The sequence below is a fragment of the Manis pentadactyla genome, chromosome 14 (genome assembly GCF_030020395.1).
Source record: "Manis pentadactyla isolate mManPen7 chromosome 14, mManPen7.hap1, whole genome shotgun sequence".
Classification (NCBI taxonomy): Eukaryota; Metazoa; Chordata; class Mammalia; order Pholidota; family Manidae; genus Manis; species Manis pentadactyla.
This window is the reverse complement of record NC_080032.1, coordinates 62,493,666-62,520,035: the sequence shown is the minus strand read 5'-3', so window position 1 is coordinate 62,520,035 and position 26,370 is coordinate 62,493,666. Positions and strand designations below refer to the sequence as shown.

The 26,370-nt window shown below is 42.0% G+C and overlaps 1 protein-coding gene across 1 annotated transcript in view; it reads right to left on the bottom strand.

Moving 5' to 3' along the window:
- Positions 1 to 16,319: 16,319 nt before the first annotated feature.
- NDUFA9 (NADH:ubiquinone oxidoreductase subunit A9) overlaps positions 16,320 to 26,370 on the bottom strand; it is a 33,075-nt gene continuing 23,024 nt past the window's right edge. The window contains exons 10-11 of the mRNA XM_036908610.2: positions 19,216 to 19,282; positions 16,320 to 16,617 (exon numbers count right to left, since the gene is read on the bottom strand). Coding sequence (XP_036764505.2) covers positions 16,447 to 16,617; positions 19,216 to 19,282 — 238 coding nt within the window. The 3' untranslated portion in view covers positions 16,320 to 16,446. The remainder of the gene's footprint in view (positions 16,618 to 19,215; positions 19,283 to 26,370) is intronic.

Genomic DNA, 26,370 nt, shown 5'->3' with positions numbered 1-26,370 from the left:
GTCTAGGGACTCCATGCAGATGTATTTGATGCTGATGTAAAGGCCAGAACAGACAACAGGCTAACAGAGCCCTTGACCCTCTATCCTCCTCACCACTTCTTGTTTCCACAAAGAATCTTGCTTTTATCTGTTTCATATAAAAGTTACTAGAAAAGGAAGATTTCAACTAAAGGGTTAGGCTGCTCCACTAAAAAATTGAAACCAATAGTCTAATGTTTGGAGATGGTCTTCCTAGAAGCCTTGTGAAGAGAACCATATTTCCAGAAGCTTCTGCACTACAGCTTATCTTCCCAACCATATGTGCTTATTTCCTTATTTAAAGAATCTTTTCTTTCTCTTGGACATAATACTTAATTCTTACCTGTGGAACAACTTCTGATTAGAGCTTTGTCACAGAAAATACATAAATGCATAAACACACATGAAAAAAAAAAATGTTTACAATTTCAGCTGATTGACGGGCCCCATCCCTGTGCTTCAGGCCCTCCTTCCTTCCTTGACTGACAGGCCCCCACCGGCAGTGGTGTTTTAACACCATCAGACTCTGGCAATGGTCTTTTGAAATAAATATTACTGCTTTTTAAGCTTTTGATCTGTTATTATTTGTTTTATTATTATAAAGTAAAACATTTACAGGCTCATGGCAGAAACTTTATAAAATAGAAAGAAGGAAAATGAACACCTAAAACTCCTATAATCCCAACACTTGGGGAGGATCAGAGATGACATTTTTTTTTCTTTTTTTTTTTCCTTTATTTTTGAGAAATGACTTTTTTTTTTTTAATAATTATTTTTTATTGAAGGGTAGTTGACGCACAGTATTACATTACATTAGTTTCAAGTGTACAACACAGTGGTAGAACATTTATATACATAATTCTAGGTTCCAGCTATCACCCTACCAAGCTGTTACAATATCTTGACTATATTCCTTATGCTATACCTTACATCCCGGTTACTTATTTATTTTACCATTGGAAGCCGGTCTTTTTTTTTTTTGTGAGAGCATCTCTCATATTTATTGATCAAATAGTTGTTAACAACAATAAAATTCTGTATAGGGGAGTCAATGCTCAATGCACAATCATTAATCCACCCGAAGCCTAATTTTCGTCAGTCTCCAATCTTCTGAGGCATAACAAACAAGTTCTTACGTGTAGGACAAATTCTTACATAATGAATAAGTTACATAGTGAACAGTACAAGGGTAGTCATCACAGAAACTTTCGGTTTTGCTCATGCATTATGAACTCTAAACAGTCAGTTCAAATATGAATACTCACTTGGTTTTTATACTTGATTTATATGTGGATATTACATTTCTCTCTTTATTATTATGATTTTTAATAAAATGCTGAAGTGGTAGGTAGATACAAGATAAAGGTAGAAAACATAGTTTAGTGTTGTAAGAGAGCAAATGTAGATGATCAGGTGTGTGCCTGTAGACTATGTGTTAATCCAAGCTAGACAAGGGCAATAAAACATCCATGTATGCAGAAGATTTCTCTCAGAACAGGGGGGGTGAGGTTCTAAGCCTCACCTCTGTTGATCCCCAATTTCTCACCTGATGGCCCCCCTGCGACTGTGCCTGTCTTAGGTTGTTCCTCCCTTGAGGAATCTTACCCATCTCTGGCTAACCAGTCATCTTCCGGGGCCATACAGGGAAATGTGAAGTTGGTAAGTGAGAGAGAAGCCTTATTGTTTGAAAAGGTTAGCTTTTTACTTCTTTGCATATTTATGCCCTGTGGCTTCTATGCCCAGCATTTGTCTTGAGGTATCTTTACCACTTGGAAGAATTATGATACTCGGTAAATTTGATATGAGGCACGAATTCTATTTAAGGGTTGTAATTAGGAAGGAAGAAGAAAAGCTATAGAAGTAGCAGGCAGAAGAAAACATGGGAAGATTGATTATTTCTTTGACATATCTTCTTGTAGAGTACTTCAGCATATATAGGTTTTAAGCTACTACTTAAATTGCGCACACACATTAACATAATAGGAGTATAGTTACATAACCAAAGCATATCTGTAATTACCAGCCATCGCCAGTGAAACCAAGAAAACCAGTTAGGCACCTTAGGCATTTGTGAAAACTTATCTATGATATGGTGGATATTGTCCAACTGAACTTGAACAGTCTGAGAGAAATCAGACAAATTAAAACAACCCATTCCTGGGGACTGTTCACATGCCATATGTTCTTTTAACAGTAAGTAGTCTGTAGTTGTAAGACTTTGGAGCGCTACAATTTGCACTTCTCCAAATTCTTGGTTGAGTTCCAACAGTATAGATCCAGTCAAATTTGTTGTTTTACTGTATGCACAGGCCAGCTTACATATCTCCTTCCTCATTCCATGGCAAGTCCAGGAACTGGTGGGATGAGTGCATCTACAGCTGTAGCAGTGCGTGGATCTTTGTTGGGGTTTTTTGATGATCATCTTCTGGCATGAGTCTTCCAGAGAGTGCAGATGTTGGAAGTTCTTTTTCATATCGTATCTTAGTTCATTTTCGGGGAAGCCAAATTAAGCTTTGATCCTCTGTATAAACACAAACAGACCCTTTGCCTACACTTTTATATGCCCTTTATACCCTTGTGTAGAACTCGTTGGAGGTTACCACACAGGAACTGCCCTTTTTTTTTATTTTTTGCTTTGTTTTTGGTATCACTAATCTACACTTACATGATGACTATTATGTTTACTAGGCTCTCCCCTATACCAGGTCTCCCCTATAAACCCCTTTACAGTCACTGTCCATCAGCATAGCAAAATGTTGTAGAATCACTACTTGCCTTCTCTGTGTTGTACAGCCCTCCCTTTTCTCCTACCCCCCCATGCATGTTAATCTTAATACCCCCCTACTTCTCCCACCCTTATCCCTCCCTACCCACCCATCCTCCCCAGTCCCTTTCCCTTTGGTACCTGTTAGTCCATTCTTGAGTTCTGTGATTCTGCTGCTGTTTTGTTCCTTCAGTTTTTCCTTTGTTCTTATATTCCACAGATAAGTGAAATCATTTGGTATTTCTCTTTCTCTGCTTGGCTTGTTTCACTGAGCATAATTCCCTCCAGCTCCATCCATGTTGCTGCAAATGATTGGATTTGCCCTTTTCTTATGGCTGAGTAGTATTCCATTGTGTATATGTACCACATCTTCTTTATCCATTCATCTATCGATGGACATTTAGGTTGCTTCCAATTCTTGGCTATTGTAAATAGTGCTGCAATAAACATAGGGGTGCATCTGTCTTTCTCAAACTTGATTGCTGCATTCTTAGGGTAAATTCCTAGGAGTGCAATTCCTGGGTCAAATGGTAAGTCTGTTTTGAGCATTTTGATGTACCTCCATACTGCTTTCCACAGTGGTTGAACTAACTTACATTCCCACCAGCAGTGTAGGAGGGTTCCCCTTTCTCCACAGCCTCGCCAATATTTGTTGTTGTTTGTCTTTTGGATGGCAGCCATCCTTACTGGTGTGAGGTGATACCTCATTGTAGTTTTAATTTGCATTTCTCTGATAATGAGCGATGCGGAGCATCTTTTCATGTGTCTGTTGGCCATCTGTATTTCTTTTTTGGAGAACTGTGTGTTCAGTTCCTCTGCCCATTTTTTAATTGGGTTATTTGTTTTTTGTTTGTTGAGGCGTGTGAGCTCCTTATATATTCTGGACGTCAAGCCTTTATCGGATGTGTCATTTTCAAATATATTCTCCATACTGTAGGGATCCTTCTTGTTCTATTGATGGTGTCTTTTGCTGTACAGAAGCTTTTCAGCTTAATATAGTCCCACTTACTCATTTTTGCTGTTGTTTTCCTTGCCTTGGGGAGATATGTTCAAGAAGAGGTCACTCATGTTTATGTCTAAGAGGTTCTTGCCTATGTTTTCTTCAAGAGTTTAATGGTTTCATGGCTTACATTCAGGTCTTTGATCCATTTTGAGTTTACTTTTGTATATGGGGTTAGACAATGGTCCAGTTTTCATTCTCCTACATGTAGCTGTCCAGTTTTGCCAGCACCACCTGTTGAAGAGACTGTCATTTCGCCATTGTATGTCCATGGCTCCTTTATCAAATATTAATTGACCATATATGTCTGGGTTAATGTCTGGATTCTCTAGTCTGTTCCATTGGTCTGTGGCTCTGCTCTTGTGCCAGTACCAAATTGTCTTGATTACTATGGCTTTATAGTAGAGCTTGAAGTTGGGGAGTGAGATCCCCCCTACTTTATTCTTCTTTCTCAGGATTGCTTTGGCTATTCGGGGTCTTTGATGTTTCCATATGAATTTTTGAATTATTTGTTCCAGTTCATTGAAGAATGTTGCTGGTAGTTTCATAGGGATTGCATCAAATCTGTATATTGCTTTGGGCAGGATGGCCATTTTGACGATATTAATTCTTCCTAGCCACGAGCATGGGATGAGTTTCCATCTGTTAGTGTCCCTTTAATTTCTCTTAAGAGTGACTTATAGTTTTCAGAGTATAAGTCTTTCACTTCTTTGGTTAGGTTTATTCCTAGGTATTTTATTTTTTGGATGCAATTGTGAATGGAGTTGTTTTCCTGATTTCTCTTTCTGTTGGTTCATTGTTAGTATATAGGAAAGCCACAGATTTCTGTGTGTTGATTTTGTATCCTGCAACTTTGCTGTATTCTGATATCAGTTCTAGTAGTTTTGGGGTGGAGTCTTTAGGGTTTTTTATGTACAGTATCATGTCATCTGCAAATAGTGACAGTTTAACTTCTTCTTTACCAATCTGGATTCCTTGTATTTCTTTATTTTGTCTGATTGCTGTGGCTAGGACCTCCAGTACTATGGTTAAATAACAGTGGAGAGAGTGGGCATCCCTGTCTAGTGCCCGATCTCAGCGGAAATGGCTTTCAGCTTCTCGCTGTTCAATATAATGTTGGCTGTGGGTTTATCATAGATGGCCTTTATTATGTTGAGGTACTTGCCCTCTATTCCCATTTGTGCTGAGAGTTTTTATCATGAATGGATGTTGAACTTTGTCAAATGCTTTTTTCAACATCTATGGAGATGATCATGTGGTTTTGACTTTCTTTTTGTTGATGTGGTGGATGATGTGATGGACATTCGAATGTTTGTACCATCCTTGCATCCCTGGGATGAATCCCACTTGGTCATGGTGTATGATCCTTTTGATGTATTTTTTAATTCGGTTTGCTAATATTTTGTTGAGTATTTTTGCATCTACGTTCATCAGGATATTGGTCTGTAGTTTTCTTTTTTGGTGGGGGTACTTGCCTGGATTTGGTATTAGGGTGATGTTAGCTTCATAGAATGAGTTTGGGCGTATCCCCTCCTCCTCTATTTTTTGGAAAACTTTAAGGAGAATGGGTATTATGTGCTTCCCTGTATGTCTGATAAAATTCCGAGGTAAATCCATCTGGCCCGGGGGTTTTGTTCTTTGGTAGTTTTTTGATTACCGCTTCAATTTCGTTGCTGGTAATTGGTCTGTTTAGATTTTCTGTTTCTTCCTGGGTCAATCTTGGAAGGTTATATTTTTCTAGGAAGTTGTCCATTTCTCCTAGGTTTCCCAGCTTGTTAGCATATAGGTTTTCATAGTATTCTCCAATAATTCTTTGCATTTCCGTGGGGTCCGTCGTGATTTTTCCTTTTCGTTTCTGATACTGTTGATTTGTGTTGACTCTCTTTTCTTCTTAATAAGTCTGGCTAGAGGCTTATCTATTTTGTTTATTTTCTCGAAGAACCAGCTCTTGGTTTCATTGATTTTTGCTATTGTTTTATTCTTCTCAATTTTATTTATTTCTTCTCTGATCTTTATTATGTCCCTCCTTCTGCTGACCTTAGGCCTCATCTGTTCTTCTTTTTCCAATTTCGATAATTGTGACATTAGACCATTCATTTGGGATTGCTCTTCCTTTTTTAAATATGCTTGGATTGCTATATACTTTCCTCTTAAGACTGCTTTTGCTGTGTCCCACAGAAGTTGGGGCTTAGTGTTGTTGTTGTCATTTGTTTCCATATATTGCTGGATCTCCATTTTGATTTGGTCATTGATCCATTGATTATTTAGGAGCGTGTTGTTAAGCCTCCATGTGTTTGTGAGCCTCTTTGCTTTCTTTGTACAGTTTATTTCTAGTTTTATGCCTTTGTGGTCTGAAAAGTTGGTTGGTAGGATTTCAATCTTTTGGAATTTTCTGAGGCTCTTTTTGTGGCCTAGTATGTGGTCTATTCTGGAGAATGTTCCATGTGCACTTGAGAAGAATGTATATCCCGCTGCTTTTGGATGTACAGTTCTATAGATGTCTATTAGGTCCATCTGCTCTACTGTGTTGTTCAGTGCTTCCGTGTCCTTACTTATTTTCTGCCCGGTGGATCTATCCTTTGGGGTGAGTGGTGTGTTGAAGTCTCCTAGAATGAATACATTGCAGTCTATATCCCCCTTTAGTTCTGTTAGTATTTGTTTCACATATGCTGGTGCTCCTGTGTTGGGTGCATATATATTTAGAATGGTTATATCCTCTTGTTGGACTGAGCCCTTTATCATTATGTAGTGTCCTTCTTTATCTCTTGTTACTTTCTTTGTTTTGAAGTCTATTTTGTCTGATATTAGTACTGCAACCCCTGCTTTCTTCTCACTGTTGTTTGCTTGAAATATGTTTTTCCATCCCTTGACTTTTAGTCTGTACATGTCTTTGGGTTTGAGGTGAGTTTCTTGTAAGCAGCATATAGATGGGTCTTGCTTTTTTATCCATTCTGTTACTCTGTGTCTTTTGATTGGTGCATTCAACCCATTAACATTTAGGGTGACTATTGAAAGATATGTACTTATTGCCATTGCAGGCTTTAAATTCGTGGTTACCAAAGGTTCAAGGTTAGCCTCTTTAGTATCTTACTGCCTAACTTAGCTCGCTTATTGAGCTGTTATATACACTGTCTGGAGATTCTTTTCTTCTCTCCCTTCTTGTTCCTCCTCCTCGATTCTTCATATGTTGGGTGTTTTGTGCTGTGCTCTTTCTAGGAGTGCTCCCATCTAGAGCAGTCCCTGTAAGATGTTCTGTAGAGGTGGTTTGTGGAAAGCAAATTCCCTCAGCTTTCGTTTGTCTGGGAATTGTTTAATCCCACCGTCATATTTGAATGATAGTCGTGCTGGATACAGTATCCTTGGTTCAAGGCCCTTCTGTTTCATTGTATTAAATATATCATGCCATTCTCTTCTGGCCTGTAGGGTTTCTGTTGAGAAATCTGACGTTAGCCTGATGGGTTTCCCTTTATAGGTGACCTTTTTCTCTCTAGCTGCCTTTAACACTCTTTCCTTGTCCTTGATCTTTGCCATTTTAATTATTATGTGTCTTGGTGTTGCCCTTCTCAGATCCTTTCTGTTGGGGGTTCTGTGTATTTCCGTGGTCTGTTCGATTACTTCCTCCCCCAGTGTGGGGAAGTTTTCAGCAATTATTTCTTCTAAGATACTTTCCATCTCTTTTCCTCTCTCTTCTTCTTCTGGGACCCCTATAATACGGATATTGTTCCTTTTGGATTGGTCACACAGTTCTCTTAATATTGTTTCATTCCTGGAGATCCTTTTGTCTCTCTCTATGTCAGCTTCTGTGCGTTCCTGTTCTCTGGTTTCAATTCCATCAATGGCCTCTTGCATCCTATCCATTCTGCTTATAAACCCTTCCAGAGTTTGTTTCATTTCTGCGATCTCCTTTCTGGCATCTGTGATCTCCTTCCGGACTTCATCCCATTTCTCTTGCGTATTTCTCTGCATCTCTGTCAGCATGTTTATGATTCTTATTTTGAATTCTTTTTCAGGGAGACTGGTTAGGTCTGTCTCCTTCTCTGGTGTTGTCTCTGTGATCTTTGTCTGCCTGTAGCTTTGCCTTTTCATGGTGATAGGAATAGTCTGCAGAGCTGGGACGAGTGACGGCTGGAAGGACTTCCTTTCTTGTTGGTTTGTGGCCCTCCTCTCCTGGGAGAACAGCGGCCTCTAGTGGCTTGTGCTGCGCAGCTGCGCGCAGACAGGGTTTCTGCTTCCTGCCCGGCTGCTATGGAGTTAATCTCCGCTGTTGCTGTGGGCGTGGCCTGGCTCGGGCAGCTGCTCCAAAATGGTGGAGTCGCGTTGGAGCAGGAGCTGCTGGGAGGCTATTTATCTCCGTAAGGGGCCTCCCTGCTCCCTGCAGCCCAGGGGTTAGGGTGCCCAGAGATCCCGGATTCCCTACCTCTGGATTAAGTGTCCCGCCCTGCCCCTTTAAGACTTCCAAAAAGCACCCGCCAAAAAGAAAACAACGCCCACCAGAAAAAAATAAAAAAAAAAAAGAAAAAAAAATTTTTAAATAAAAAAAAAAAAGTTTTTAATTTAAAAAAAAAAAAAAAAAAAAGGGTGGTCGTTCGTTTTTCTTTATTCTCCGGTGCCAGCCTCAGGCCTCTGCTCACTGGTCTTTCTGCCCTGTTTCCCCAGTATTGGGGTCCCTATCCCTTTAAGACTTCCAAAAAGCACTCGCCAAAACAAAGCAGCAGAAAAGAAAAAAAGAAAAAAAAAATGGTCACGCGCTTTTCTTATGTCCTCTGTTGCCCAGCCTCCAGTGCCTGCTCACTGTTCTTGCTGCCCTGTTTTCCCAGTATCGAGGGCCCTGCACTCTGGCCCGGATGGCTGGGGCTGGGTGTTCGGCAGTCCTGGGCTCCGTCTCCCTCCCGCTCTGCCTGCTCTTCTCCCGCCGGGAGCTGGGGGGAGGGGCGCTCGGCTCCCGTGGGGCCGGGGCTTGTATCTTACCCCCTTCGCGAGGCGCTGGGTTCTCTCAGGTGCGGATGTGGTCTGGATATTGTCCTGTGTCCTCTGGTCTTTATTCTAGGAAGGGTTGTCTTTGTTATATTTTCATAGATATATGTTGTTTTGGGAGGAGATTTCCGCTGCTCTACTCACGCCGCCATCTTCCGCCCCTCTCCTCGAGAAATGACATTTTTATTATGTCCTTCCAGTCACTTTTTCAAAAGGTTTTTACAATAAAAAAAAAACCAGATCACGTGAAGTTTTAACTTGCTTTTTAAAATGTAACAATATATTTGAATACCTTTCCCTGTCACTGAATACTCTTCAAAGCATTATTTTGAATGGTAGAACAACAGAATTTTACCACAATCATACATCCAAGCCTTAATTGCTGGCACTGATTTTCAATCTTTTACTACTATGAACAATGCAACAATAAACATCTTTAAAGCAAAATTTAATTCTTTGCCTAAATTTTCAAGATTAGTTCCCTTAAGTCCTCTAAGTTTTCTTTTCATACATATTCCCGAATTGTTCTTCATTTAATTTTATATACCACCACCCCAGTTTCCCAGAAATATAGAGGATTGTCCATATTTCCAATCTTTGCAAACTCTGTTTTATTATTATTATTCACTAATGTTATAGGTGGGAAATGCCTTATTTACATTCACACTTGTTATTTTTTTGGTTGCTAATTATATTGACCTTTCTCATAGGCTCCTTCACAGACAAACTCTTTCTGCTTTCTGGATATTTCTACTTGGATGCTCCACAGGCACCTCCAATTTGATATATATGAAAGTTCATTTCTCTTCCTCCCCTTGTAAATCTGCTCCTCTTCCAACATTCGGTGTCTTGGTCAGTGGGACACCAACCAGCCAGATTCCCATGCCAGAAACATCCTTGGTTTTTCACTGTCATCTTCCACATCCAGTTCATCACCAAGATGTGCTGAGAACTTTCTAAATATCCCCCAAGCTGGTCCCCTCTCCTCTCTCCACTCCTCCCCCCATGTCTTGCTTAGATGATTTCCCCAGAGCCAGCGGGTCTCTCTGCTCCCAGTTCGGTCCCTCCACAATCCCCTCTACACAGTGCGATCAGTGACCTTTCCACAGCACAAATCTGATGCTGCTGTTCTATGTCAAACTCTTCAGTGGCTCCTATTTCTAGCTGGATGAGGTCCATGTGTCCTACGTGTTGTACAAGGCCTACATCACTGACTTCTGCTGCTTGTCTAGCCACACTTCTTCATAGCACTGTGTCTCTGCTTCCCCTTTTCTTTGACTTCACGGTGTAGCCAACTCTTACTCATCCTTCGAAGTCTAGTTTAAACATTACCTTCCACCTGACACTTACCCTGACTCCCCCTGTGTACCTGTGGTGCTTTGCTTGTATCTTAGAAACAGCATTTCCAGACTGGGTTTCAACTTATCTGTTTACATTCCTGTCTTCCCAATGAGTCTTCAGTTTCTTAAAGACTGAAAAAATATCTCTTTCATTTCTGATTTGCATAGCCTCGCAGAGTTGGACGTAGTAAAGCTTCAATGAAGTTGAATAGAAGAATTAATAAATAGATGAAACTATACAGTGAGCTCATGAGTCTTCAAAAGTTTTGAAGATCCAGATCACTATGTTGAATACTTGAAAACAATATAATGTTGTGTATCAACTATACTTTAATAAGAAATTTTTGTTTTAATCCAAAATGTTTTCTTAAAGAAAACTCATTCTTCCTTTCTTTCTCTTCTTTTTTTTTTCTTTCATTCAACAAAGACTTACTGAGCTTTGATGTGCCAGGTACAGGTACCGGGTATTCCACAGATAATAAGATAAACTCCCTGGCTTACTTGTGGACAATATTTTCCTTTAAAAAAAACCTAAGTGGGGAAATGTGTTTATCTTTGACAGAGACAACACAACTTCCCACAGTTCATGAAAAAGAAAACTCATTCACAGATCCTCAAATTTGGACGACTGTGGTGATTTAAAGAACATTCTGCTGTGCATTTTACACTTTGCATTGCTCTCAGTTAACCACAGTTTACAGCATTGTAAAATAGCTCCTATAGAATCAGAATCAGATAGCCAGGAAGGGCAAGTTCTCTTACAGAGTCTAGATTCCAGACCGTGCATAGTTTTTCTTTGAAGCGCAAACTTCCTCCAATACTTCTATTTCTAACTATTCTATTTATGGACTGCCTGGCCCCAGAAGGGTTTGTCCACCCTGATCCCAGAGAGTTGTCATTTCTCTTCTTTTTATTCAGTTTCTTCTATTATGAAATGTGGAGATTGGGTTAGATAATCACTAAATCCCCTTAAATTCCTTAATTTGAATGTCTTAGATCTGCTTCCGTCCAACACTCCCAGCCCACACACACATCACCTCCATAAAATATTCATCTTCATTCAGCCATTCAGGTCCTTATCAGTGAGGTGTAGCTACTTTAATCTGTGCTAAGCTGCAAAGGTGGTGTTTTATTAATATAATACTTTATCCTCTGCAACATCTTCCATTACCATCACAGACCGTCTCACTTTCATGAAAGCACCCACAAGATTCGGCTTTAAATACCTGCTGCCAAGAAGGCCCAGGCACCTATCTGCCAGCGAAGACGCTTCTCCCTGACACTGGGCCCTTTTCCCCACCCGCCTCACCCTCAGCCCATCCTGGAGAGAGGACAACTTCCACTGGTAAACTGGGGATGAAGATAAATGAAGGCTGAGAAAAGTAGTCCACCACACCATCTTCCTGGACTTCTGGGAAGCAGAGAGGAGATTTAGGCTCCCAAGGTGGAATTTTACTTATTCCAGGAGACTGGGCATCCTCATGACCAAAATGAGCCTACTTGAGGCTGCATTACAAAATTGAAATTTTTATCACCTGAACAAGACCAGAAAAATTTGGGGTAAAAAAAAAAAGTGGGTGCCTAGCCCTAGTCTCGGGTGTTGGGGACAGAGCAGTGGATATGCAGAAAAGTTCTGCTTTCATGTGGCTCACATTCTCATGCACAGATTTTAAAGGAAAGCTGAGAGACAAAAATGGAAGGTGCACTTTGAATAAGTTGGGGATAAGTTTTGTTTAATGTATGCTTTCATATTAGTATTATCAATCCACACTATCCTGAGGCTAATAATCCCCGTTTTTGCTCTGAATTCCATCCCTTCCGTGTCCTCAGGACCAGGCACCACAAAGGAGGCAGGCGTCATATCAGAGCACATCCAATACTCAAAACTTTGCATCCCCCGATCCAGGGGCATTACCGTCCCCACGGCCTGACTGGACTTCACACAGGCTTCTTCCTGATGCTGGGCCCTTGATCTCCCTTAGAGCATTTTCTTTAGGAAACTTACAGACTTTCTCTGGTTCTTCGAGATGCAAGTAAATATTTCCTAAAGCCTCTTGTCAAGATTACAACCCAGGAGTGTCTTTCTTAAGGACCTGAGAGCCATCCCTTCGAAGTGTCCGCATCAGGAGAGAGCACCCCCACCTCCCCACCTCTGTGGGAGGGGAGCAGCCCAACTTCATGGGCACCTCGGTCCAATCTGCAGCACCACCTCCTGACACACACATAAGCGCAGTTTATTTTTCCTGCGGCTAAAGCCAATTAGCAGACACAGATGGCCTCTGACCCCCCTCCCTCCCTACCCCCTCAGAATCTCATAGCCAGCACCCTCCACAGCTTCTAGACCAGCCACCCTGGTTCCAAAGAACATCCCACCCTCTGCTTCTGCAGAATTGAGCGCACACTTCTGGTCTCTCTTTTTGATTGCAGCAGTCTCTTCCCTCCCTTACATATCATGTTTTCTAATAAAAGTCTCTCCTTACTAAGCCTGAATATTTTATTTGGTATCCCTCATCCTGCTTTGTTCTCATTCTCTTTCCAGTCTTTCCTTTACCAGAAAGCTTTCTTCAAATATGTCTTCCATTCCCTATACCTCCCATTCATTCCCAGCCTTCTAGAATGCAAATCTGATCATGTCTTTCTCCAAAGCATCCTTAAGTCCTCCCTAGAGCAAGGTATCAGCTGTGAGCCAGATAGACCCAAGTCAGAAAACCAGCTCAGCTACTTACCGATGGGGTAATTTGCCTTCTCTGAGCCCCTTTTTCCATTACTTACAAAATAGGATCACTCTCTCCCTCAAGAAACGTAGCTATTACTTACAAAGTTAGGAAACAAATGTATGGACCCAGACGGCCATGGTAGGTATTTCCCAGGTCAGAGTAACAGCTGACTTAGTACTCACTGTGTGTCAGGCTCAGCATTTTAGACGCCGTATCTCATTTAGTCCCTCACCACAGTCCTATATAATGTAGTTATTTTTATTACTATTATCATCTCCATTTACAGACAAGGAAATTGAGGTTAGAAAGAAAGGTTAGGTGATTTGTCCAAATCTCACAGCTATGAAGGGCTGGAGTTCATGTAGAGCCCGAGTCTGTACAGAGCTTACCCACTAAGCGCTCTGCATCACCTCCACGGTGGAGGCTGAACCCCCGCCTCTCGCCTCCCCCAGCGCCAGCTCTGCCCGCCGCCGCAGATGGCCACCGCCACTGGCTCTCTCAGCCCCTGAGCGCTCGCTCACGAGGCTCTCTTCGCGCAGTCACTGCTTCCTGCTCACCTCCCACCACGCACACACGGATTGCTAGGCATGCTCACACGTTTCACCTGGTTTTCCTCAAGACCACTTTAAAACTCCATTTTCTAAGGAGTTTTCTCAACCCCTTTAGAGACAGCCTCTTCCTCATTCTCTCGGGAGTTGTTCACAGGAGACTGCACATGCGCTTCCGTTGTAGAACTTAACATTTGTCATTAGGATAAAGTAGGCGAGGTGACCTTACAGCCAAGCAAAGCTGAAACAGTCACACAGGAAGGTCCAGGAAGAACATGAAGAAATTTAGAGAAGGGTCAGAGGTCCATGGGTTTGGTGTATCATGGAAGTGTAATTGAGGTAAATTAATTATAAATGACAATGTGATGGTAAACGCCCGGCGTACAGTCTTACAGGCTGGAATGGACTGTGATGAACAGGTAATGTGCAATGGAATTCGGAGAACATTGCTGCACGTGAGTCCCCAGGAGGGCATGATTTGAAGTCCCTACAGGAAAGTTCCCTTTATAAATGAACACCCAACAAGTTCCTCTTATTATGAAAAGAATCACCCTGGATCTGAATGGCCCAGATCCTGTGTCCATGGCACAGTCCCTGGTCACAAGTCATCCACACACTAAGAAGGGATGCACTGTGGGCGAATAGAAGTGAGGTGGGAAGGCTGGGCTGTGTTGTGCCCTGGCCTGGCTGACAGGAGGGCCAAGGGGAGTGGTGTGTGCTTTTGTTGCACAACTGTCAGGTAAGTGCTGGAAATCTTGCACTTCTGCTCTTTCAGATTTTCAAAGCAAACCACAGGTCTCCTTGCCTGAACCCATCCCTCAGCCAGCAAGACAAGATTGCTGCGCAGTTTTCAAAGATGTCCACAGTAGAGTCATGGCAGTTCTCAGCAGGAGTGGTAGAACCCCCAAGGGAGCATCTGGGGAATCGCTTGGTCATCACAATGGTCCAGGGGTACCACAGGCACCTGGTGGGTGGGAACCAGGAGGGGCAGACACTCCACGGAAAGTCAGAGCACACAAACAAAGGGCTGAAACTCCTCACATGACTTTCAAAAACCCACTTCGAGTCATCTGAACTTAGAGTCTGTTTTAGATAGAAGGGACTTCTGATATGGGTTTAGTATATGCTGTTTTCCAAGAATGCAATTACTATATAAAGCTAAGGAGGATTATATTTTGCTTTGTTGTGAACTTTACAAGAAGTTGTTCACTAATTCAGAAGCTGACATCCTGCCAGTGCTCACGGTATGTAAATGGCCAATACAACTGTCCCTCCCATATCAGGCCAGTTTCCTTTGGTGCCTATAGTGACTTCAAGCCAATGCAACTGACAACTTCACAATGCCTTCAATGTGGTTGTGCTCACACATCAATATATGGAGAGTATGTGGGTTGTTTCATTATTTGTTGATATGATTTAATTTATTTACATAAGAGAAGGCATTATGTTTTGATTATGTTAAGTTGGTTATACTGGCTTTGACTTCCGTATAGGTTAGTAAAGGATGCATTACAAAATACACAAGGGGACATTGGGCCTGACAGGACAGAACTATCCTGGCGGAATGATGACTTTAGAGAAAGTATATAGCATCATGAGTTAGGATACAAAAAGAACAAGAAACAGCATTGCTGGAACATGCAGATAGAAGATGCTGTACATTCTAGAACGACTCTTTCTGCTCAAATCAAACCTGCCCACTGTGTGCCTACTCACTGGCTTACGGCCCAAAGGAATACCACATGTAACAAGAGGCATCTAAACTGAATTAAAAAGGTTAAGTTGGAGCTGAGCTGCACTCCTTTCCCTAGACACTGAGCTAGTTATTAGAACAGCCTGGCAAGTCAACTACAAATAAAATTTCCTGGACCCTTTCTCCCCAGTCTGATTCAGGTCAGGGGGAGGTTAGGGCTCAGCCACCCGACTGAACAACCCAAATCGCACTGCACGGATGCAGCATTGCTGTACACAGGGCCTTCCACGCTCATGTGCACAGAGCTCCCAGGGGCCCTGTAGGTACAGAGGTGCATTCACCAGGTCTGGGGTGGAGCCTGGGATCCCGTATTTCTAACAAGCTCCCAGATGATGCTGATCGTGGACACTTGAATAGCGCACTTTTGTCCATCTTAGGACAAAAGACTCTGGAGCACGCAGAGGACAGAGAACTCACCTTCAACATCCGCATGTCTGTGTACAGATGGTAGGATCAGACAGGCATTCCTGTGCCTGAACAGGGTTCCCACTGACGTCCCACCTTACAGACCAAAGGGCTGGGTTGCAGCGGCATGCAGTGGCCAACCTTGGGTCACCTCCAATGGCTTCCCCACAAATTACGGAAATTTTTAATCAAACTGTACCTGAAGGATTTGCCAACACTAAGCTGTTCATTCAGATCTTGGCTGCATGGGATATTAACAACTTACACAAAAAGCCCTAATTCCTAAGCAGAGGCATTACTGGAGAGGCTGCGGCACCTCCTCTGCACAGGGAGAATCCACCTGCACCCACGTGTCTGAACCCATCTAGACGCAGCCCTGCCAGCAGGGGCAGAGGCCTCGGGTGGGTCAGAGCTGAGCATGGGACCCAGAATGCTAGTGGAGACTCCACATCTCCAATGTTCTTATGTGTGTTACTTTTTAAGTGTAGGCAGATGTTACTGAAGTAAATTTTTAAAAAATACCTTAAGTGTGAATAAATTCAGATTAGTTTTAAGATACTGTAATTTCCTCAATCAACGGGTATTAAGTCATCACAATACTTTAACATTAAAAAAGGGTCCTTGTCTTCCAGAACATAGGCTAGAAGTGGCTTGGCCTAGGCAAGCTAAAATCCTTCAGCATTTCAGAGAATAGGTGACATACATGCCATTACTAAATGTATATACATTAAAGCAAACTCTGAGCAAGTCCCAAATGGCTGAATTTCTCATTTTATAAATCAAGAAAGAAAATGCTGCTGCAGACTTTAATCTCAGATATTTTAATGGGGGATCTTATTCACTATGTACAGGATTCTCTGATGAAAGTGGGCTGGTCACTAGCCAGGTGAACCAAAACACCAAAAACCGAGGGCAGTTCAAGGGCCACTAAATGTTAACAGTCTTGGCTGGCTTCACATCTTCAATTTCAGAAGACAGCCAGCGGTAAGTGCGGTGACGTCGCAGCACCTCTATGGCCTTGAGCTCCAGGGGTGTTGCCTGAATACTGAGGTCCTCCAAGCCAGGCAGATGAGGCAATGTCATGTCTGTGATGTGAACCTGTGAATAAACAAAAAACCACAGAGCTGAAAACCGACCAGGACATGAAGTGCTACCTTAGCAAACACATCAACGCTTAAGCTGGCCTGGGTCCCATTACCGAGACTAAATCGTTTTCCAAGGAGACCTGGAAGTCACTCAAAGTAGACCCCAGGAAAGGATTTAAGGGACAGAGACAAGGCCAGGAGTATCAGCGCACAGGTCCCAGCACTATTCGTGAGCACAGGACCGGCTCTAGGTGAGGCAGGGCACAGACTGAATCAGAAGTAAGCCCGGAGGAAGGTGCACAGCTGTCACGCTCACGGGCCCTGAGGCAGCTCAGGAGTGAAGTGGGGCCAGTGCAGGGCCAGCCCGCTCCCCAGCTCTCCCTTGGGCCTGCTCTCTGAGCACAGCTTTCTTCATCAGTTTTAACTGCTAAATTAAGGCGATAATTTGCATTTGTTCATTGCTCACTAAGAGATAATCCATAACCTTTTGACTAATGCTCACTCTAGGCCTAAATACCAAACCCATCTTGTTTATAGGGAAGGAGAATGACTAGGAGACTTTCAAAGATCCCACATTACCCAAAAGCACACAAAGGGAGTTCGTGTACAGAGCAGCAACGATCCTCTGTCGTCACCCCTGGTGGAGTCGGCCGTTCTCCCACCAGGGCTATAAAGCAGTCTCCAAGCCGTACCCGAAGCCCGCTCGGCCTACTGGGTCAACACTCCCTCAGTTATGAATTTAAAAGGCACATGACGACACTGACGTATTCTGACAATTAGTTCTGCTGAATCTTTTGTGGACATAGAAGGAACACCTTGGAAACAGTCTCAGCTTTCCAGACAGGGCCTGTCAGAAGGGAGGGTAATGGCTGCCAGTTCACATCTCTTCCCTGAGGACTATTTTTTCATTTTTCCCTACATTTTAGCTTTTAGATGACCTTCAGAGGACAATCTGGCTGCTTCTTGTGGATAAAAGGTCATTAGGTCTTCAAAGGTAGAGATGGTATAGTACTTTTATTTTGTATCTTCCCTAGAAACAATTCTACATGCGGTGGGCAAACCATCAGTGAGGGGGACGAGCGTGGGGGAGAGCAGGATGGAAGAGCGGGACTCGAGTCCACCAAACTGTAGAAGGAAGGAGGAGCAGGAGGAGGCCAGGAGAGTAAGAAAGCAATGATCTGCCCACTTGGAATACAGTGAGTACAGTGGGGGCAATGAGTTCCCCTACTTTTCTTTGAGCCGAAAATTCTCAATACTTTTATAAGCATTTTCATAGTGAAAGGTTGAATAAAAAGGCAGGAAGAGGGGGAGGTAATATCTGGCAGGTATTCTGAGGGCTTCTCCAATAATACTTGCTGGTGGCCTAGACCTACACTGTACAATATGGTAGCTACTCGCCAAATGGGGAATTTAAGTTTAAATTAATTAAAATCAGAATCCAATTCTTATTTGTGCAGTTGCACCAGCCGCATTTCAGTGTTCAATAATCCCATGTTGCTAGTGGCTACATTTGAACACGGTAGATCACAGAACATTTCCATTACTGCAAGTCATAGCAGGCAGTACTGGTTTAGGTCTGGACTGGGAAGGCAGAGGAGCAACTCAGGGGGATTCTTAGCTTCTGGGCTTGGGCAACAGAGAGGAGTGATATCATGAACTGAGATGAGAGAGGCTGGGAGTGAAGCAGATTTGCAGTTCTATTAATGGACATGTCATATTTCAGATGACTGTAATGTAACTAACAGACGTGAGAGTCTGCAACCAGGGTGGGGGACAATTCAGGGCTGGAGGTAAAGTGGGGGCCATGAGCTTACAGGTGGCAGCTGGGCATGGGGTTAGGTGAGGGTCATTTGGAGAAGCAGCAAAGATAGAAAAGGGCTGAGGACACAGCCTGTGGGTCCCCCCACATTCAGAGACCAGGAAGAAGACAGTGAACCAGGAAGGGAGACTGAAAAGCATGGCCTAGTGAAGGAGGAAGAGCAAGAGAGTGCGGACAGTCAGAAGACAGGGGGAATTCAGGGTTTCAAGACAGAGAGAAGGGGCCCCCCTGACAAATGCTGTTCACAGATGGCGTGCGATGGGGTCAGAGAACTGCCTGTGGGATCCCACGGAATGGGGAGAAGAGGTGACCATGAAATGAGCACTTTGGGGAGACAAATGGGAATAAAAGCCTAAATGGAGTGGGTTACAGGAAGAGTGAGGTAAGCAACTGTCAGCAGCAGGGACAGACAGCTCTTCTGAGGAGCTCAAGTGCAAAGGGACACAGACACCAGGGCCAGAGCTAGGACATGGCAGAAAGGGGGGGGGGGGGTTGCCTTTAAAAAACAATGGAGCTCTTAAGGCATGTCTGCATGCTGATGGGAATGACCCCCCAGACAGAAGAAAACTGAAAATGTCAGAGAGGACGGTGGAGGAATGACACCCTGGGGCAGGCCGAGAGGGGACAACTTCAGTGCACAAGGGGAGGGGCTGGCCTTAGACAGAAGGAAAGACAGATAAGGGCATGAAAATAACCCAAGCAGCAAGCAAACAGAAATCAATTTGAACTTAGTGTCCCTGCAGCTTTCTGCCCAGCATCCACCAGGCAGAGGGTCACCACACTTGGACTCACCCGCTCCACTTTATCCCTCGTTGTCCAGGGCTCAAATGGACTCATTTCAAAGAGTCGTGCTAGCAGTCTGGAGAAAGGAATCAATATGGTACATGTGGTAAGTGTCTCTATGCCCCACATTCAGGCTGGCCTATGGGAACCACAGGGACACAGGCTGCTGCTGACGCAGGAATCCACGAGGTACCTTTCTAAGAAAATTACCAACAACCACTTTTGAGCTAACCCAGTCAGACCTCTGTAACTGCTGGCACTCCTTGTTCTCCACCAAAGGGATGATGAATCTTAAAAATTATAATAAAGCCACCACCACTGACAAAACAGATCCAACATTCAGTGAAATCTGTCAAATTTAATCTAATTTCAGCCTGAAACACCCAAATACGCTTCTGTTAAGGACCCAAGGCAAGCCGAGCAGTGTGCAAGAGATAAATCACAACCCTTAAAAGCAGGGGCCCCAAGGGAATCAAAAAATCCCAAAGGAGAGAAGCCTAAGCTCTAAGACTCCAATCAGGACGCAAATACAAACCCTAAAACAAGAGGGGCTCCTGCTCTGATTAATGCCTTTCCTTCACTCTCAAGAAAACTTGAGTTTCTTTATCTGTCATCAAGTTCCTCACTTAGGTATCCTCAGGGCAGTGGGCATTAGGCATCTGAGGTACCCTAGGAATCCCTGGGGATCCCCACAGAGGACTGGGGCAAAGGCCGGGAGAATAAGCTCTGAGCATCACCCATCACTACAGACCAGCTCTGCTTCTGATTGACCTAGTGGGCCTATATGTAAAAAGTCGCTGAATACAGGGTTCCACAGCTTTTTAAAAACCTGGAAAACATCCCAAGTCACAGAAGAAATGAAAAAGGAAGCCATCGCCTGCTCAGAAGCACTCCAGAACATAAAAAGCTTCTGACTGCAGACAACCTGTTCTGATGGCAGAAAAAGGCACTTTATTGGGCTCACATAGCTTAATAAAAACACCCTGTACAAACCTTCAACACCGTGCTCTGGTTCTACATCAATCGATTACTTCTGGTGTCTACACTAGTGTCCCCTGTGGGCCACGCCATGTGCATATGCAAAGTCCACTCTAACTGAATTTTCTGCACACCCAGGGAAGCAGCTCGCAGCAATGCGGCTTACACCCCTCTGCTGCGCGGGACCACTGCCACAACGCCCTATTAACTCTGGATGCTTTCTAGTCCCGTATCTTATCTGACTTTTCTGCAGCATTTCACTCCACAAATATTAACAAAGTGCCTACTGTGTGCCAAGCATTGCATGAGGTGCTGCAGATACCGATGTGAACAAACAGCGATGCTCTCCTCCAAACAGTCACCCCCTCCTTAGCACATCCCTCCCCGCTGGTGTCTAAACTTCCAGTCTCTTCATCTTCACTTAAAGGACTGATGACCTTCTTCAGTCTCTGATAAATTTCCCACACTCTGCTCGTCCTGTAAGTGACAGTACTCCTCACACTTGTCCTCAGCCCCCATCTTCCACGCACACCCTGCTCTTCCCTACCTACCTGAGTTACTACGAGTACCAAATGAGGACAAAGTAGTTTGGAAAATGGAAATCTCAATAAATATTAGCATCATACTGCATTGTTTTTCTGACACCTCTGACAGATCATAAGCATTGTGAGGATTTACTGTAACTCTTGAGTCCCCAGAGCATTGACTGAGACATAGTAGGCACCCAATAAACATCTAAGAATGACTGACTGAGCAAACAAATGAAGGAGGGAACTGTCCTGGTGGTTCTTTCTTTTTTTATCATGATATACAATCTTACGAAGGTTTCACATGAACAACATTGTGATTTCAACATTCATCCATATTATTGAGCCCTCACCCCCTCAACTGTGGTCACTGTCAATCAGTGTAGTAAGATGCTATAGAGTTATTGCCTTCTCCATGCTGTACTGCCTTCCCCGTGACCTACCTATATTGTGATTGTAAATTATAATGCCCTTTAATCCCCTTCTTTCTCCCCACCCTCCCAAGCCCTTCCCTTTGGTAACTGCTAGTCCCTTCTTGGAGTCTGAGTCTGCTGCTGTTGTTCCTTCAGTTTTCTTTCATCGTTATACTCCACATATGAGTGAAATCATTTGGTACTTGTCTTTCTCTGCCTGACTTATTTCACTGAGCATAATACCCTCTAGCTCCATCCATGTTGTTGCAAATGGTAGGATTTGTATCTTTCTTATGGCTGAATAGTATTCCATTGTGTGTATGTACCACTTCTTCTTAATCCATTCATCTACTGATGGGAAAATTAGATTGCTTCCATATCTTGGCTATTGTAAATAGTGCTGCAATAAACATAGGGGTGCATATGTCTTTCTGAATCTGAGATCTTGCTTTCTTGGGTAAATTCCTAGGAGTGGAATTCCCGGGTCAAATGGTATTTCTATTTTCAGTTTTTTGAGGAACCACCACATTGCTTTCCACAATGGTTGAACTAGCTTACATTCCCACCAGCAGTGTAGGAGGGTTCCCCTTTCTCCACATCCTCGCCAGCACTTGTTGTTTCTTCTCTTTTCGATGTTGGCCATCCTAACTGGTATGAGGTGATTATCTCACTGTGGTTTTAATTTGCATTTCCCTGATAATTAGCGATGTGGAGCATCTTTTCATGTACCTGTTGGCCATCTGAATTTCTTCTTTGGACAACTGTCTGTTCATATCCTCTGCCCATTTTTTAATCAGGTTATTTGCTTTTTGGGTGTTGAGGCATATAAATTCTTTATACATTTTGGATGTTAACCCCTTGTCAGATAAGTCATTTACAAATATATTCTCCTATACTGTAGGATGCCTTTTTGTTCTGCTGATGGTGTCCTTTGCTGTACAGAAGATTTCTAGCTTGATATAGTCTTATTTATTCATTTTTGCTTTTGTTTCCCTTGCCCGAGGAGATGCGTTCAGGAAAAAGTTGCTCATGTTTATATTCAAGAGATTTTTGCCTGTTTTCTTCTAAGAGTTTTATGGTTTCATAACTTACATTCAGGTCTTTGATCCATTTCAAGTTTACTTTTGTGTATGGAGTTAGACAGTAATCCAGTTTCATTCTCTTAATGTAGCTATCCAGTTTTGTCAACACCAGTTATTGAAGAGATTGTCATTTCCCCATTGTATATCCATGGCTCCTTTATCGTATATTGACCATATATGCTTGGGTTTATATCTGGGCTCTCCAGTCTGGTTCCATTAGTCTTTGGGACTGTTTTTGTGCCAGTACCAAATTGTCTTGATTACGGTGGCCTTGTAGTAGAGCTTGAAGTCAGGGAGTGTAATCGCCCCAGCTTTATTCTTCCTTCTCAGGATTGCTTTGGCTATTCGGGGGCTCTTGTGGTTCCATATGGATTTTAGAACTATTTGTTCTAGTTTGTTGAACAATGCTGTTGGTATTTTGATAGGGATTGTATTGAATCTGCAGACTGCTTTAGGCAGGATGTCCATTTTGACAAAATTAATTCTTCCTATCTATGAGCATGGGATGAATTTCCATTTATTGGTATCTTCTTTAATTTCTCTCATGTGGGTCTTGTAGTTTTCAGGGTACAGGTCTTTCACTTCCTTGGTTAGGTTTATTCCTAGGTATTTTATTCTTTTTGATGCAACTGTGAATGGAATTGTTTTCCTGACTTCTCTTTCTTCTAGTTCATCATTAGTGTATAGGAATGCAACAGATTTCTGTGTATTGATTTTGTATCCTGCAACTTTGCTGAATTCAGATAGTAGATCTAATAGTTTTAGAGTGGATTCTTTAGGGTTTTTTATGTACAGTATCATGTCATCTGCAAACAGTGACAGTTTAACTTCTTCTTTACCAATCTTGATGCCTTTTATTTCTTTGTGTTGTCTGATTGTCATGGCTAGGACCTCCAGTACTATGTTGAATAGAAGTGAGGAGAGTGGGCATCCTTGTCTTGTTCCTGATCTTAAAAGGAAAAGCTTTCAGCTTCTTGCTATTAAGTATGATGTTGGCTGTGGGTGTGTCATATATGGCCTTTATTATGTTGAGGTACTTGCCCTCTATATAACCATTTTGTTGAGAGTTTTTATCATGAATGTATGTTGAATTTTGTCAAATGCTTTTTCAGCATTTATGGAGATAATCATGTAGTTTTTGTCCTTTTTGTTGATGTGGTGGATGATGTTGATGGATTTTCAAATATTGTACCATCCTTGCATCCCTAGAATAAATCCTATTGAACATGATGGACGATCTTTTTGACGTATTTTTGAATTCGGTTTGCTAAAATTTTGTTAAGGATTTTTGCATGTATGTTCATCAGGGATATTGGTCTGTAATTTTCTTTTTTTGTGGTGTCTTTGCCTGGTTTGGGTATTAGAGTGATACTGGCCTCACAGAATGAGTTTGGAAGTATTCTCTCCTCTTCTACTCTTTGTAAAACTTTAAGGAGGATGGGCATTAGGTCTTCACTAAATGTTTTATAAAATTCAGTGGTGAAGCCATCTGGTTCAGGGGTTTGTTCTTAGGTAGTCTTTTGATTACCAATTCAATTTCATTGCTGGTAATTTGTCTGTTCAGATTTTCTGTTTCTTCCTCAGCCTTAGAAGATTGCCTTTTTCTAGATTGCCTTGTCCATTTCTTCTAAGTTATCCAGCTTTTTAGCATATTATTTTTCATAGTATTCTCTAATAATTTTTTGTATTTCTATGATGTTGATAGTGGTTTTCCCTTTCTCATTTCTGATTCTGTTTATGTGTGTAGACTCTCTTTCTTCCTAGGTAAATCTGGCTAGGGGTTTATCCTTTTTGTTTATTTTCTCAAAGAACCAGTTCCTGCTTTCACGGAATCTTTCTATTGTTTTAATCTTCTAAATTTTATTTCTTTCTGCTCTATATTATGTCCTGCCTTCTACTGACTTTGAGCCTCATTTGTTCTTTTTCTCATCTTTTTCTTAGTTTTGTTAATTGTGAATTTAGACTGCTCTTTTGGGATTGTTCTTCTTTCCTGAGGTAGGCCTGTATTGCAATATACTTCCCTCTTAGCACGGCCTTGGCTGTGTCCCACAGATTTTGCAGTGTTGAATTATTGTTGTCATTTGTCTCTAATATATTGCTTGATCTCTGTTTTTATTTGGTCATTGACCCATTGATTATATAGGAGCATGTTGTTAAGCCTCCATGTGTTTGTGGGCTTTTTCATTTTCTTTGCATCATTTATTTCTAGTTTCATACCTTTGAGGTCTGAGAAGCTGGTTGTTACAGATTCTACCTTTTTGAATTTACTAGGCTCTTTTTGTGGCCTTATATGCTCTATTCTTGAAAATGTTCCATGTGCACTTGAGAAGTATATGTATCCTGCTCCTTTTGAGTGGAGTGTTCTGTAGATGTCTGTTAGATCCACCTATTCTAATGTGTTGTTCATTGCCTTTGTCTCCTTACTTATTTTCTGTATGGTTGATCTGTTCTTTGGAGTGAGTGGTGTGTTGAAGTCTCCTAAAATGAAAGCATTGCATTCTATTTCCCCCTTTAATTCTGTTAGTATTTGTTTCATATATGTAGGTTTTCCTGTGTTGGATGCACAGATATTTAAAATGGTTGTATCCTCTTGTTGGACTGACTCCTTTATCATTACGTAATGTCCTTTCTCTCTTACTTTGTTTTGAAGTCTATTTTGTCTGATATAAGTAGTGCAACTCCTGCTTTTTTCTCCCTATTAGTTGTATGAAATATCTTTTTCCATCCCTTCACTTTTAGTCTGTATGTCTTTGCATTTCAAGTGAGTCTCTTGTACACAGCATATAGATGGGTCTTCTTTTTCATCCATTCAGTGACTGTATGTCTTTTAATTGGTGCATTCAGACCATTTACATTTAGGGTGATTATCGATAGGTATGTACTTATTGCCATTGCAGGCTTTAGATTCATGGTTACCAAAGGTTTAGGGGTAACTTCTTACTATCTAACAGTATAATTTAACTCACTTACTATGCTGTTAGAAACACAATCTAAAGGTTCTTTTTATAAAAATTTTTTCCTCCATTTTCTTCCTCCTCCATTCTTTATATATTAGGTATCATATTCTGTACTCTTTGTCTATCCCCTGACTGAATTTGGGGGTAGCTGATTTGATTTGATTTTTCATTGGTAATTAATTGTTCTACTTTCTTTACTGTGGTTTTATTTGCTCTGGTGACAGCTATTTATTCTTGGGAACACTTCCATCTATAGCAGTCCCTCCAAAATGCACTGTGCAAGGTAAACTCTCTCAGCTTTTGCTTATCTGGAAATTGTTTAATCCCTGATTCAAATTTAAATAATTGTGCTGGGTAGAATATTATTGGTTTGAGGCCATTTTGTTTCATTGCATTAAATATATCATGCCATTCCCTTCTGGCCTGTAAGGTTTCTGTTGAGAAGTCTGATGATAACCTGATGAGCTTTCCTTTACATGTGATCCTTTTTTCCTCTCTGTTGCTTTTAATATTCTATCCCTACCCTTGATCTTTGCCATTTTAATTACTATATGTGTTGGTGTTGTCTTCCTTGGGTCCCTTGTGTTGGGAGATCTGTGCACCTCAATGGCCTGAGAGACTATTGCCTTCCTCAGATTGGGGAAGTTTTCAGCAATTGCCTCCTCAAAGACATTTTCTATCCCTTTTTATCTCTCTTCTTCTTCTGGTACCCCTATAATGCGAATATTGTTCCATTTGTATTGGTTACACAGTTCTCTCAATATTCCTTCACTCCTAGAGATCCTTTTTTCTCTCTGTGCCTCAGTTTCTTTGTATTCCTGTTGTCTAATTTCTGTTACATTTACCATCTCTTCTACTACATCTTATCTGCTTTTAAATCCCTCCATTGTATGTTTCATTTCAGATATTGCATTCCTGACTGATTGAATATCAGTCCTAAATTTTACCCTGAGTTCTTAAATATTTTTCTGTACCGACATGAGCATGTCTATTTTTATTTTCAAATCTCTTTCATGAAGACTGATGAGTTCAGTTTCATTTGGCTCTTTTTTTGGTGTTTGTGGGATTTTGATTTGAACCAGGTTCCTTTGATGTTTCTTATTTGTGTATGGCGCCCTCTAGTGCCCAGAAGCTGTACTCTCTGGAGCTGCTCAGCCCCTGGAACGACGTCAGAGGCTGCAGGGGAGGGGCACTGGTGCCTGGGTGG